We start from the raw sequence: 14026 nt of genomic DNA on the forward strand, positions 1-14026 counted from the left end.
CTCTCTTCTTGTTTTTCTTTTCATTACAATTTATTATTATTATAATATTTTTTCACAATTATTAAACTGTTCTTATCTCAACCCACGAGTTTTCTTACTTTTGCTCTTCTGATTCTCTTCCCCATCCCACCGGAGGGGAGGGTGAGCAAGCAGCTGCATGGTGCTTAGTTGCTGACTGAAGCTACACCACGACAAATGCTTACAAGTATTATTGTTTTAAACAAATGCATTTATTAGAAATCATCTATGTCGGGAAAAAAAAGAAGAAATCAATCCCAAGGATTCCCTTTTCAGAAGTTCAGAGAAGGTGACATTTTCAAAAAAGGAATTTTGCATTATTCATCTGTCTTACCTTAATTTTTTTTTTTAATCCACTGCCGAATTTCTACCAATGCTAAACAAAAGGCAGAAATCCCTATGAATTTTCCAAAACCCAGTGTCTGAACAGGAGAAAGACTCAACATGGTGCCTCTACTGTGGGGAAAAGCCAGCAGAATAGGGGTATTCGATGCTTGGCACTAGCCAGCAGGTCTGTCACCACACATGAACTAGACAGCCACAAGCATGTGGAGAGCGTGCACGGTTTTCTTTGGCAAGTGAAAACACATGCTGAGGAGTTAGAATAATTCTTGGGTGGAGGCAAGAGAAGTTAGCAGATAAAGGACTGAAAGTTGAATCCAGGCTTACTGGTTCTGCTTATTGCTCTGCTGCCTGGAACCTGCTGATTTATTTGAGATTCTCTTTTACATAGTCCCCACTTCAAACATTCATTAAAACAGATATGACTGCAAAAGTATTTAATGGAAGTGATAAGAAAAAGTCTGTGTACTAGTAAATAATAGCGGATGCACAACAGATGAGAGTGAGGCATACAAATATCACTGATGTGTGTTCTTATACCTGTAATTCCCCTTTTTCCCTAACAACCTTAGCTCATCAACATATTTCCTGTGATGACCATCATGAAGCAAAGGAATCCAAGCACATAAGGACTGGCCAATGGGCTCTCTCCAGAGCATGAGATACAGTTGAGGAAACTGTCCCCACTGAGAAAACATAAGCATCTGAGCTTCTTCAGTCTTCTGAGGAAAGCTCAGGTTTACCCAGAAGCAACATATTGGTTCAGATCCATCTCCAATGCCTACAGACACTGGATATCCATGGTTAACCAAGAAGTATATTTATTTTTCACACAATAGGCTTGTTTCTTCTCCTGAAGACTAACAGAATAAGACTCGGTTCCCACATCCTTGATCCTATAGATATGGCACGCACAGAAAGAAGCACTAAACAAAATCTGCATTCTCTGTTTTACGTGAGAGCTGAGGAAGAGAAAGCAGAAAAAGAAATAACAAAAACACCCAAAACAAGGAAGAAAAAAGCAAGAGGATGGACTGAGAATATTCCACAAATTCCCAAAGCTATTTGTCTCTTGTTTGAGCATGTGCAATATTTAGAAAACTTCACAGAATTTGACTATAGTCACCTCTGTGATTCTCTGCAGCAATAGCATTGCACGGTGTTCAGTTAGCTTCCTGGTATGCATCTCACAAAGAACCAAAACAGACAAGACTAACTAAGATTATAAAGATGAGGATCAGAGTCTTCCTCTTGCAAACTTTTGTGTGACTGTATAACTGCTCATTGAAAACAAAACAAAACAACACTGAATGAAAGAAAGACCAAAGACCTCTGCTACATGGAGAATGCCACATTCATGTTGAGTCAGCTTAAAACATCAGCAAAACAAGTGCATGCCTGCATACAGCTGACTGTAGAGTTGACTGTAGAGTGTAGAGTAGCCTTTTTATGTTTGGTTCCAGGTCCCTTTCAAACCAAATCATTCTCAGTCTAATTTTATGTATCTGAACGCTTCAAGTTGGATGACCGAAGGAAAGATTTTGATATAACTAACTTATTTAAGAGCACATAATACATCAAGGGAGGAGCATGTTAGCAGGACGAGGGAAAGGCTGGCTGGGAAAAGCTGGCAGTACGGTAGTGGAAACAGATGGTCTACAAGCAAAAACTCTATTATGATTAAGAGAAAGTATTGTTAACAGGGTTACATTTCTAAAGGAGGAGTTCTGCCAAAACCAGCACAAAACAGAGTAGTTATTAAAAATGTGATTTAAGTGATCAAATTAGATTGAAAGTCATTGTCTCTCAGCTGAGATGTGAGCACTGAACATGTGTGTATTTCTACTCCATTACAATACGAATGAAAAAGACTGAACATAAACTTCTGTTTCCAGGTGAGGGACAGAAACTTCCTAAATCACGCTAATTCTGTCATCAGCTGTTATCTGACCATACTTCAATGCACCAATCTAACAAAAAAACTAAGCGGGTACTAAAGTGGGATACTGACTTCACTGGGTCTTTATTACATACCTAATTTGTGCTGCTTAGCAGGCATGAATTCAGATGTGAGTTTCAAAGTAAGTAAATAGTTTAAGGTATGCTGAACTAGGGACCGTGACCTAACAAGCCTGGTGGGAAAGCACAAATAGAAAGACAACAGCATGTCAATAAGAAAGTGAAATTAAATGCCAGAAGTACCTATGAAATCAGCATGAAATCTACAGAGCAAAAGTGATGAAAAACAAAGGAAGACGAGGGGAAGGAAAGTCATGTAAATATCACAGCTGGATGTCACTTGCTGGTAATCCTTAAACCAGCACTCCAAATGTTAAGAAACAATGCAAAACCAAAATACATTAGGCTCAGATTTATCCCACCTAACTTCGCTCACTTACTATGTCCAGCATAAGATACATGCATATATTGCTTCTGTAGGTAATACAGACATGTATCTCCTGAGTGTGACATCTCCTACCCTAAAAACAGTTGTCTGAGATACTGATGTGTCTAAGCTGAGGTTCTTATGTCCCCTCTTAAAGTCACTGAATGCCCTGATTTAGTCTTCAAAAGTGATAGTGACCTGCTGGCACATCTTCAAGTTCAAGGAGCTGCTGCACATTCACTAAAGATGTTTATTTCTAGGAGTGCATAAGAATTTACTTACCTGTGAAGATCTTGCCCTCTCTTTCTTGAAAGCTAACGACAGTATGAGAAGATGCAACACTTCAGACTCTTTACCTTGGTAATAAACTCTGATATTAGGCCCAACACTCTGCTCACGGCATATTTCTTTTCCTTCAGCAGGGCTGCTGATGTGAAACAGGGTATATACAACAATTATTTCAGTAAAAATTTCTTGACCTTGTTAAAAATTAAGAAAATGATTGCATTCAGCAGTTGGTTAGGAGCTGTGCTAGAGCAGGCCCTGACTTTGCCTCCTGCTGTGCGTGAGCAGTCCCACATGTCCTTTAACCTCTCTGTGCCCCAGCCGCCATGTGGTAAAATGGAGGCAGGCTGCTCTGCATGAACAGGGGCCGAAGGGCTTAGGAGAGCCCTTGAACTCCTCAAGCAGGACCTTGCTGTTGCTGTCCTCTCCCAGGGCTGTGTGTCCCAGCCTCTCCCCACGTTGTATAGGAAGCCTAGGAGACTAACTCAAAGCCTGTGGTTTTCTGCACGCGAGCAGGCTCCAAAGGTTAAATATTGATACATCTACACAACCATACCTGCAGATTCCACTGTCTGCACCTGCTTTCTCTCAGCAAAGAGTGCGTGTGTTAAACATGAGATGTGGAAGGGAGGAGAAGGGGCGGCTCTCATGGCGCACACAACATCGTACCTGTAGCCACAGGTTTGGGAAGCATGGTGATAAAGTTAGTCATCTTTATCCACAATTCAGACTTTACAACCTATTAGGGAATTCCATAATCATACTGTTTTGTCTGTGGCTGTATCACAAGCTGCAAATTATCATTTTACTCCAGAATGCTTTGAAAGCAGCCTGTGATGAGTGAGCCATACAAGAGGCAGTCAAGCCCCAGGACAAGTATCATTAGCATTCAACTTATCCAGAGCTGAGCAGCACTAATAAGAAAAGTACCCTGGGCACTTATTAGCTGTCTTTTTAATATGACTTACCAGCAAGAAAACAGAAAGACCATACCTCTGATCATCTTGCACTAAGCTTTTGCTGCAGCACAGAGGCAGTGCACACTGGTGTTAGAGTATGTGCAAAATGAGCCTTATACAACATTAGAACACCAGAGATCACCAAATACCCACAGACAGGGCTGTGGGACTCCAGCCCACAAAACTCTTCCCCAAAACACAGACTTCACTGGACATAAGCCAGCTACATGGAACAACAGCCCAGGAGGCCACAGCAAATGAGAACTACGAAGGGGGGAAAAACTTGCCACCTGGCAATTTTTCCATCCCACCGTAAGAATGGTGGAAAACTGAAGAAGCAACAGGCTTTCTAACAGCACCTCAGGGATGAATCTACAACTTGCAGAAGCTTCTGTGGGAAGGACTGACTTCTGAGCTGGCTCATGCTCAATACAGCTGGTGACCCTTCCTCTCAAAGCTGTAGACAGTAAGTATATACATACATGTACATATCATATTAGTGAGCAGAAGTGGGGGAGCATCTCCTCTCTTAATGGGGAGAAAACTTCTCTCTACCATCAATGACAAAGTTGCTATCTTGCATCTCATAGCTGCCAAGTACCAAAAAGTTAGAATATTTCGTTCAAGAGTGATTTCAGGCAGCGTTCAGCAAAACACCAGGCTGCTACACTGCTTGGGCACAAACTTAACATTAGATTTCCCATTAGTGCTGCTGAGGTCAGCATGGTTACTCCCCTGTGTGGCATCAGGCATGTCTTTTAAGGGCTTTGGTTGAAGTTCTGGCTTCCATTTTGTTGCAACTTACATTAGTGTTGCAAGTGGGTTTAGCAGGCATGCAAGTAAAGCAGCAAGTACCTTAGACACCTGCTTACTGTCTACTTTTACCATTGCTTTTCCCTGGGTTGCATGGTATATGTAAGATGAAAGAATCAAACCAAAAGGAACAAAGAATGTGCATGTATACACAAGTAAACCAAGCAGCGTATCCTCTACCTGCAAGACCTACAGACTGCTCCTGAGGTTACAGACCAGCCGTTACAGCCTAGGAGTCAAGTATTTGAGCTCATTTCTTAGCTCGATCTTAATTTGCCTGAGGAATCTTAGGGAATTAACTTCCACATGCTGCGTTTCCCCATACAAAGCAATTTACACTGATGCTATCAAGAATTTGGAAAACTGGAAGTAACCAGCTGAGGCGAGACCTGGAGGTAAGAGCAGGGATAACTTCAGACTCACGTGAATGGACACTTGCTCCAGGCTTTGCACCAACAGCTATTCTACACCACTGCCTTACAATCTCGGGCATCAAGCAACCTGGTGCTTACCGATTCACACCAGGCCCATCTGGGTCTCCATGGCCCTAGCAAAGCATGGCTTTTTCTACTGGGCACAGAAGTGCTCCACAGTGTAAAGCACGAGAGGAAATTTCTGCTCAGAGGCTCTGGACGATGATGCCAGCTCAGGTGCTGCTTCATGTGTGGCCTGGAGGTCCACAGCTTGGTTGAAAAATATTTGCAGGTGCAAAACTGCTGGCATGTAGCAATGCTGTCCAGTAACTCAGACCACCTTACCACAACGTAGAAAGGACACCTAAAACTGGGCAATAGGACTAGCACAGACTGCAAAAAAGGACACTTTTCATAGAGGTACAATTGGAACAAGTTGACAGACCTGTTATCAACACCATGTTTACATGGAAGTGCAATGAACTTTTTTCTTCTTTCCTGTAAGTTGTGCCTCTCTGATTGCCTGGTTACTTTCTTGGGCTCCATTCTTTATACTAGAAAGACCACACCACAAAAAAAAAAAAAAAAAAAACAAACCACCACCACCAACAAAAACTTTATAAACTCTTATTCCTCTTTGCAACCGTTATATTTTAGTTATGCCTGACTGGCAGGAGGACTAGTGGATCTGGCTCTGTATGTAAAAGGGTGTTCACTCTTCCTTCTCCCAGCACATAGTAGTATCAGCTTTGGCCTTATCAAATCACAGAGAAAACAGAAGAGTTTTGACAAGCTCCACCACACGTAGGAAATAAGAGTGATACACCTCCAAAGCTACGTGTTAAAGTGACCAACTATCTACAGCCACTATGGAAAAAGCCAAGGTGTTCCTGTTTCCATCATCCTTAAGCTCACAGTTCTCCTTTTAAGTGGTCCACTGGTCAAAGAGATAACTCTGAATGTTATTCTGTGCCTCTGCGGAGCGGCTTAGCTACAGCTCTCTAAATTGAGGTGTGAAAGGACAGGAACATTTATTAAAGGTTTCCACTACAGAACAAGAGCTCTCACTTTTTGCAGCTTGAAATAAACCCCACTCAGAACACAGAAGCAAGTGCAACCACAGCAGGGTTTGAGCAGGAAAAGCCTTCACAGGGGGGCTAGTGAAGGACAGGTGGGGGAAAGGAGGTGGTTCACTGTCACCAGAAAAAGTACTGCCACTCTGTTTTTTCCACTTATAGTCAGCCGCCCCCCATGACGTCCCAAAAGCGAACACAAGAACTGACCACTGAATGACAACATATAAACTCTGTGAAAGAGAGCTGACGATAGCCACTTTCTTCTCTGCCTTGACAAAGAAGCCACCAGCAATGAAACTCCACGCTGCAGCTATCCTCGTCATCTTCTGGCTTGGCATCTTCACTGTGCACACAGTGAAAGGTAAGTTTACAATCCAAGAGGAAGACAGGAATTGTTCCATATTGCACCAGTGGTCTGATGAGCAGGATTCATTCTCAGCCAGAGCTGATTCATAAGATAAAACTTGCAAGAAATCCAGATCAGAACTGCAAGAAAGGCAGCTTTATGGGAGATTTCATCTGATGTCCTCTCAACTAGTGGTTGGCTTCTGCCTTAATGCAAGGAGAGTTTCTGTGCCTTATAACACTTAAAGGGTTTCTCTGCATTATTCTTTCTCTCAAAATCATGCAATTTGAAGACACAATGTCTTTTAATCTCACTGATGCCATATAGCAATGAGTTCTATAGGTTAATAACATTTTATGAAAAATATTTCTTGAATAAGATGTACTTTTTTCTTTTTCCAGATATACTACTTTTATATGTATTTTTATTATATTATTTTTATTTGTCTTTCTCTAACTATATAGCCTTAATCCCTCTAATGTCCCTATTTTAAAAAGTTCTTCCAGTTCTGTATCACATACTGCCTATTTGCTTGTTTCTAGCCAAATACTTTGGTACAGACAGGCAAATTATGAACAAAATCTGCAAAGGAAAGCAATGGATTTATACAATGTCTTCTCTCTCTTCCTGATTTCATACAGTTTAACATCTTTTCTGAAACCATTTATGAGCACTGAGATGAGCCATGTTTATTAGCCATGCTTTAAGTAAGTTTGTCTACAGTGACGTTTAGGTCTGTGACTTTTGGATTAGGCTACATGTATCATGCAAAAACATGAACATACACACGTGAGCATGTCTTCTTATACACAACCAGATTCATGCAAACACACACATAAAAATCACAGAAAACACTCTTATGCAAGACATATGCAAACCCACAAAAATATGCAAAGGGAAACACACAGAAAAGGCATCTTCACAAAACCACACCAAAACCAAACTGAGACCTGCTAAGCATTCACAAGACTATGTAGCTACATACTGAGTATGTTGACCTAGTGCCTCTACAGCTAGATTACACTACATTCTCATACGCTGATTAACGCTACTGCTGTTCATCTCAGCAACATGCGGCTTCATATCACAGACTGCCAATTTGTAATATCATTCTCCAGGTTGTATAATTTGCCATAAATATCACCAAGTCTAAGAAAGCACACTGAGGTGGTGTGCAAGGGATAGAAAAAGGATTAGAAAGAAGAATGATAAAGAAAAAAAAAAAAACCCACCAGAAAAAAAGGGTAGTTAAAGGTGCAGAGCAGTTTGGTTTTGTTCCAAGGCTTAGAGAAACTCTGCTGGTATTCCCTGCATGCATTCCCTGGAGATAGTTTAGTAGTAGAGAAAATATTTCCAGGACTAGTAAGGATTGCTTGACTATCTTTAAGCTCTTTAATGCCACATTTTGAAAACCAGTCTGAGTGAGGTAGTAAGATAAATATTTGTAATGAATCATCAAAAAATACATCGTGTTACTCGTGACTAAAGCAAGATCAGAAGAGATATTCCTTCAGGCAAACAAAATTCAAGAATTAGCAACTCTGCCAGTACCCATGCACTGGCTATGCTACAGCTTCTCCAAAGGCTGATGTGTGTTTGCCTCAGCTATTCCAATTATTTCAAACAAAAAAAAGCTCACAGATAACAAGATTATGTGAAGCAGGTTTTATATTTAGCAAGTTGTACCTGAACAGCTTTGGACTTCTCTCAAGCCAGTTTCTCTATAAATTCTTTAAACAGAAACCTCAGAATACAGCAGTGTTCTGTTTGTCCCCCTCACACCTTCCCAAACTGGTCTTTGATGGGTGGGAGAAAACCAGAAACTAGCAAGTGGCGGCTTCCAGTAATGCATACATATACTCCATCTCACTCAAATAAGCTCCCATTTTTAGTTATCATCACGTAAGGTAACAACTGCCCAGAGAATTTTACACTGATATTGTGATCCTCTTTATTAATCACCAGTGCATTTCCCTGAAATGTATGAAAATGTTGGAGGAAAGAGAGGATTAAGTAGCACTCCATTGCCTGTTAAACCAGATTTACAGTAAGAGTACGCAAGTACTTAGTCTTCTGGCAGATGGACCTCCCTTTCTTTCAACTATTTTTTTTTAATGCTAGTTTTGGATGTCCAGTGTGAGACAAGTAGCCTTGCTTTCCTCTCCTTTACTTGGAAAGTAGGGGGAATTACTGATCCACATTCAGATGGCATTTGGAAATTCACCCAGTAAAGGTGCCGGTTCTAAGTGCTACTCCATATGGACGTTTATTTGCAGATGATATAGACCTAATTATGAATGATGCCAAATACCTTTTCTACTATTGAAGCAGTGACTCCCTAGGGGCAGAACGATTATACAATTGTTCAGGAGAATGGGTGAAGATTAGTATCTTAACTGAAATAGCAATAACACTTTAGAGATGGTAGGATGCATCACAAAAATACCTTAAGCCCTCTTGTATAACTGGTGTTATGGCTGTACATCATGAGACACTCATGTTCTAACCACAAGTGGAAATCTGCTGGAATTCATAATTTATTAAGTAATTATGGCTAAATATTAATATAGTATTGACTGCCTTTGTCATTTATCTATTTTTCCCCTTCTAGGGAGCGTTGGAAGTCAGCCCATGCGCAAATTCAGTTGTGTAAGTCTGTCTACACAGCAACTGAACATCCGAAAGCTTGTCAGCTATGAAAAACAACGAGTTCCAGTAAATGCCATCATGTAAGTATCCAGTGCGCACAGTTCACCTTCAGACTTGTCTATGCAAACATGCTACTATTGGAAAGGGAAGGGGCATCAGAAGACAATTCATGGCCCAAATCACTAAATCTGGCTAGTTCAGGTCACCCTTCAAGTTCCCCCATGAAGTAGTCACCTGGCAGCTGAGGGAGTGAGGGAGAGGGGAGGGCCTCAGAGAGCTGGGAGATGAATGCTGCTTACAAACACTGGCAGAAATCTCACTGAACAGCCAGAAATCTCACTTCCCCGCTTTTGTGCCCAGAAAGCGGGGAAAAATCTCAGCGAGGGGTCAGGGTAGAGCAGTCAGAAGTCCAGTGCACTGAACTGAGCCAAGGGGAAAGAGCCATGTGGAAGAGTTTGGGATAACTCTGACTCCTGCTAGGAGCTGTGTTTGGTCTTTTGATCTCACGAGCATGCATTTTTATTGAATCTGGCATCTGCTCTTGGGAGCTAAATATGCATCATGATTTCATATAAAATCTCAGAACATCAGGTATGCTCCTTTTTTTAAATGCACATGACCATGTATGTATGTTACATACATATCTATGCCATAAATAGGGAACTAATGTTACTAAGTGCTGTTATTCCAACTAACAACTACAAACTCCAGCATGTGATATGATTTTACCACATTGTTTCTCATGTTCTGCATAAAAACCAAGAGTAAACCTGGGTTTGGAGACTGGAATTTAATGGCCGCCTGGTTTGCTTTCTTTCTTCCTATAGGTTTCTCACCACTAGAGGTATCAAGATCTGCGTAAGCCCTGATCAGAAATGGGTGCAGGCTGCTATGAAGAAAATAGATGAAAAACGTACCACCAAAGGCAAATAATCCTGTCCTAGGCGAGCACCTAAGGCCAACTAAATGGAATCATCATCAGTGCTGCACATAACAGGGAAGAAAGCTTTAGTATCTGCTTTTAATTCCTATTTATTAATTGGCAATAAAATCTCTGAACAAACATGAACTCACCAGAATCTGTTCATCACTGGTTGAACATCTGCTGACTTCTTCATTTTATATCTGGACTCTGTTACACTTTTCATTTTCTGAAGTGCTTGCTAATATTTATTTACAACTGACTATAGACATCTTCTCATCCTTGTTGTCCTGACCAGTATGGCATTTAAGGAAGAACGGCAGATAGTTTCACATACTGTAGGGGAGAAGAGGACCTCCCACAGAGCTGGATGAGTGTAGACCTCCATCCTGATGGAGGTCAGAATGTTCTGCATTGAGTGCTGGTTTGAGAAGGTGCTATATAATTTAATGTTTACTCATACCTATATAATCTATAAGTAAATTAATCTCATGCTTCAGGCTATCTCCTAATCAGTGCAATATTCAGAAGATGATCCTTGGGCTTTCTATTTTTATACACAGTTGTTGTGGTTTAGCCCCAGCCGGGATTAACTCTATCTCAGCTGAAACCAGGACAACAGTATTGCACTATTAGCTCAGTCCACGATGATGTATGGATACTCTCACTAAGGGATGACCTGGAGTAATTCAGGGTAACTCTATGAATGTAACCCTATTCAGCGTTGTACTGGGAAAGACTTATCCTACCCGCTGACTTCTGTGAAGTTACTTCAGTTTCACCCCCATGCGAGACAAACCTGAAACAATTGTTTTACTTTTTCCTTTGCTTTTCTCTGAATAAGCAAGAAGAAACCATATCTGGAATCTGTATTTCACAAACTCATAGGAACTCCCTGCTCTAGAGAACTATGTATATGTAAATGTCTAATATTTTTTAAAATTGATAAATTCTACTAACAGAAGGTTTTGAATTTTAATAAAGCTACTATAAACCTGGAATCAAATGGTACGTTTGTCTGCTTGTATGTAATGCAGATGGAGACCGCTGAAACGGGTACCAAGATGACAGCACGAATCTGAGAACTTTTGGGCAAGCCAGCTAGAGCTGACACTACTGCCAACTCATTACACTCAGATTGTTCAAAAACAATCTGATTCTGAGCTTTCTACACCATATTTCAGCTGTAAAGCCCATATTTCAGGCAATACCTCTTCAAAAGTTCGGGTACTTAAGTCAGACTTCATACAACACTAGGATGATCCCTACATTATCAGAAGCAGACATGGAAGAGCTCTGGGCAGAGAGAGAAAAAACTGGCGTTTGAGGAACTTGAGGGGTGGAGGAGAGCTATAGGCAGAGCGGTTCCAGGAATAAACTTCCTCTCATACTACCGCATGTGTGTAGCCTGCACTGCTGCTAAACTATGAGCTTTTCATTGCAAATAACCTCTTAGTGATACACACAAAACTACAGCACTTCCAAACTACACTATAGAAATAAGATCATGTTACTCTGTTCACTGCTCTGGTCAAGTCTGCAGGCAGAATTTGTCTCCTGTGGCTCACGTTTTGTCATAGCTCAGTCCTGCGTAGGGAAACGCATTTAGTTTTCACTATCCAGGACAGGTTCTAAAGCAGTGCTACTGCTCAGGCAGGGAAGAGAAGGATGACTGTACGTGTCACACTATAGAACAGAGCCAAGGCAGGCTACTGAGCCTCCAGTATACAGAGTAATGCTTCCTTACTGAAGTTCTCGATATCAACTACACCAGAAAAAAATAGTTGTTGCTACAAACTTTGTAAGAAGAGCTTCACAGGTAGAAAGAAATGTTGAGATAAGATGTTTCTGGAGTACGGCACTATATAAACTGGTGTTCATTCATTCTGAACCACCAATCTCAAGGTCACAGTCCCTCATATTACATACAACAGAAACACTTCTGTTCCCTTCAGCATCATCAGACCATCAGCAGGCTACAAAACCAGGTCACTTATGAAAGCATTTTTATGGTAAGCTCTCTCAGATGAATACCATCAGCTTCCATTGATCAAATTCATCCAGGACCAGAACTAACTAACATGCTTTTGGCAGGCAGAATTTTAATGCCTTTGCTTATACTCAGTAGTATCTTATCCTGGAATTAATCTTGCTGAAGTGAATATAATTTTTCTTAATTAGGACTATCACAACCTGAGGATATATTAACTAACGATCACATAGCAATTAATACTTTATATCTGCTCATCCTCATCACAGTTCATAGCATGATTAATAATCATTTTTAAGAGTGAATCATCCTACTTAATAATTACATCTTGTTTGTTATACCTTGCAAGATCTGTAATGATCCTTGTGCACTTTTTGGGAGTTAATTACTATGGCTGATCAGTGCTCTCAACATTTCTTCCTACTCAGCCATTAAACCCCAGGGACTTCCCTGTCTTTCCCTGACCATTCCTTACCCCAGTCCTTGCTGTGGTCCCAGTTGTCTGCTATTTTTGTCATCTCTAGCTGTGTATAATCTGGAACCTTATCTCTAACGGAACTGCTCCTGCCTAGCACTTTTCCCTGGGGCTCTCAAAATGCTTTTTAGAAAGAATGGAAAATATGATTAAACCTCCTTTTCACACGCACACACACAAAAGGAAAGTGCAAAATGAAGAACTAGAGTGCTGCTGTTGTGTTGGAGGCAAGTAAGAACCATAGTCTCGGTCTCTCCAACATCCTTAGGAAACATCTCACATAGAAAAACAGGAAGTTAGGCTTCAAGGTACATTTGAAAATCTGGGGCTGTGGTTGCACTGATGTCCTCCCTACACCTGGCTGCCCACCATTTCTTCTCCAAGTGAGGTAGGGAGCCGGGGGCTCATGGTGACTGCTTCCCTTCCTGCTCATCCTCTGCTAGATTGCAACCTGTAATACGAACACTGATTTCCTTTGACTCCTTTTGTAAGATCTGTGCGCCACTTTGCCAGAAAGGACCTTCCAAATACACATGGCAGACCAGGGAGCAGCAATATTTGAAACAAGTCAGCCATTTCTCTTCTGTCGCACACCACTCACAGTTTCTAAAGGGACTGAAGAGATACACCGTGTTCAGATCTTTAGCACAGGGGAAAGACAGCAGAGAGCACAGTGGACAAACCCTCGACCTGTGTAAGTATTCACAGCTTCACTAATTTCAACAGAGGCAGACAGGACAACTACCCATCCCTTCGGGCATGCTGGCTTTTTGCATAAAAAAAGTATACTTCCTAGACAATGACTTTACGTAACTGCAGCTGTATTCTTTTCACTGCTTATTTATAATTAAGGCCCTAGAAAGTTAAGGCTTTACAATGACCATCAGCTTTCCCGGAAACTGTTACTACAACATTCAATCCCTAACCCCCAGTGATGAGCTGGGATATTCCTTGATTGGTTTTTTACATGCCTTCTGACTATCATTTGTGCTTTGCTTTACACTGGAGGTTTTCATCAGCTGATCACCTATTTTAACAGGTTGCTCAAGACCCTACATGCGAAGAAGAAAAGGGAGGAGGACTGGGTACCGATGTACAAATATTAATGCATCAATGATGGTATTTTGCCAAATACTGGTACATGACATGACAAGTAAGGCATGTTAATTCAGCAAATACAAATATTTTCTTCTCTCATCCCTGTGGAACAACGCACCACATTTGGAAAGCTAAACCTTATATTTTAAATTGAAAATGAACTGATTACTTAACCCAAATTATTGGGGTTTGCTACAGAAGACACTAATTCAAATTTTATGGCAAGCCAGTACAGGAGAAGGTGAGGGGAAAGG

General features: G+C 41.1%; 1 protein-coding gene and 1 long non-coding RNA gene across 2 annotated transcripts in view; one reads left to right on the plus strand and one right to left on the minus strand.

Moving 5' to 3' along the window:
- The window catches only part of LOC140646992 (uncharacterized), a 52580-nt gene that overhangs the window by 25506 nt on the left and 13048 nt on the right, over positions 1–14026 (minus strand). The window lies entirely within an intron of this gene.
- On the plus strand, positions 6506–10494 carry LOC140646982 (lymphotactin-like). Its single transcript, XM_072851348.1, has 3 exons — positions 6506–6653; positions 9250–9367; positions 10115–10494. Exons 1-3 carry the CDS (start codon positions 6506–6508, stop codon positions 10218–10220), a joined length of 372 nt encoding a protein of 123 aa, XP_072707449.1. The 3' UTR covers positions 10221–10494.

The sequence above is a fragment of the Ciconia boyciana genome, chromosome 1 (assembly GCF_034638445.1).
Source record: "Ciconia boyciana chromosome 1, ASM3463844v1, whole genome shotgun sequence".
NCBI classification, from domain to species: Eukaryota; Metazoa; Chordata; class Aves; order Ciconiiformes; family Ciconiidae; genus Ciconia; species Ciconia boyciana.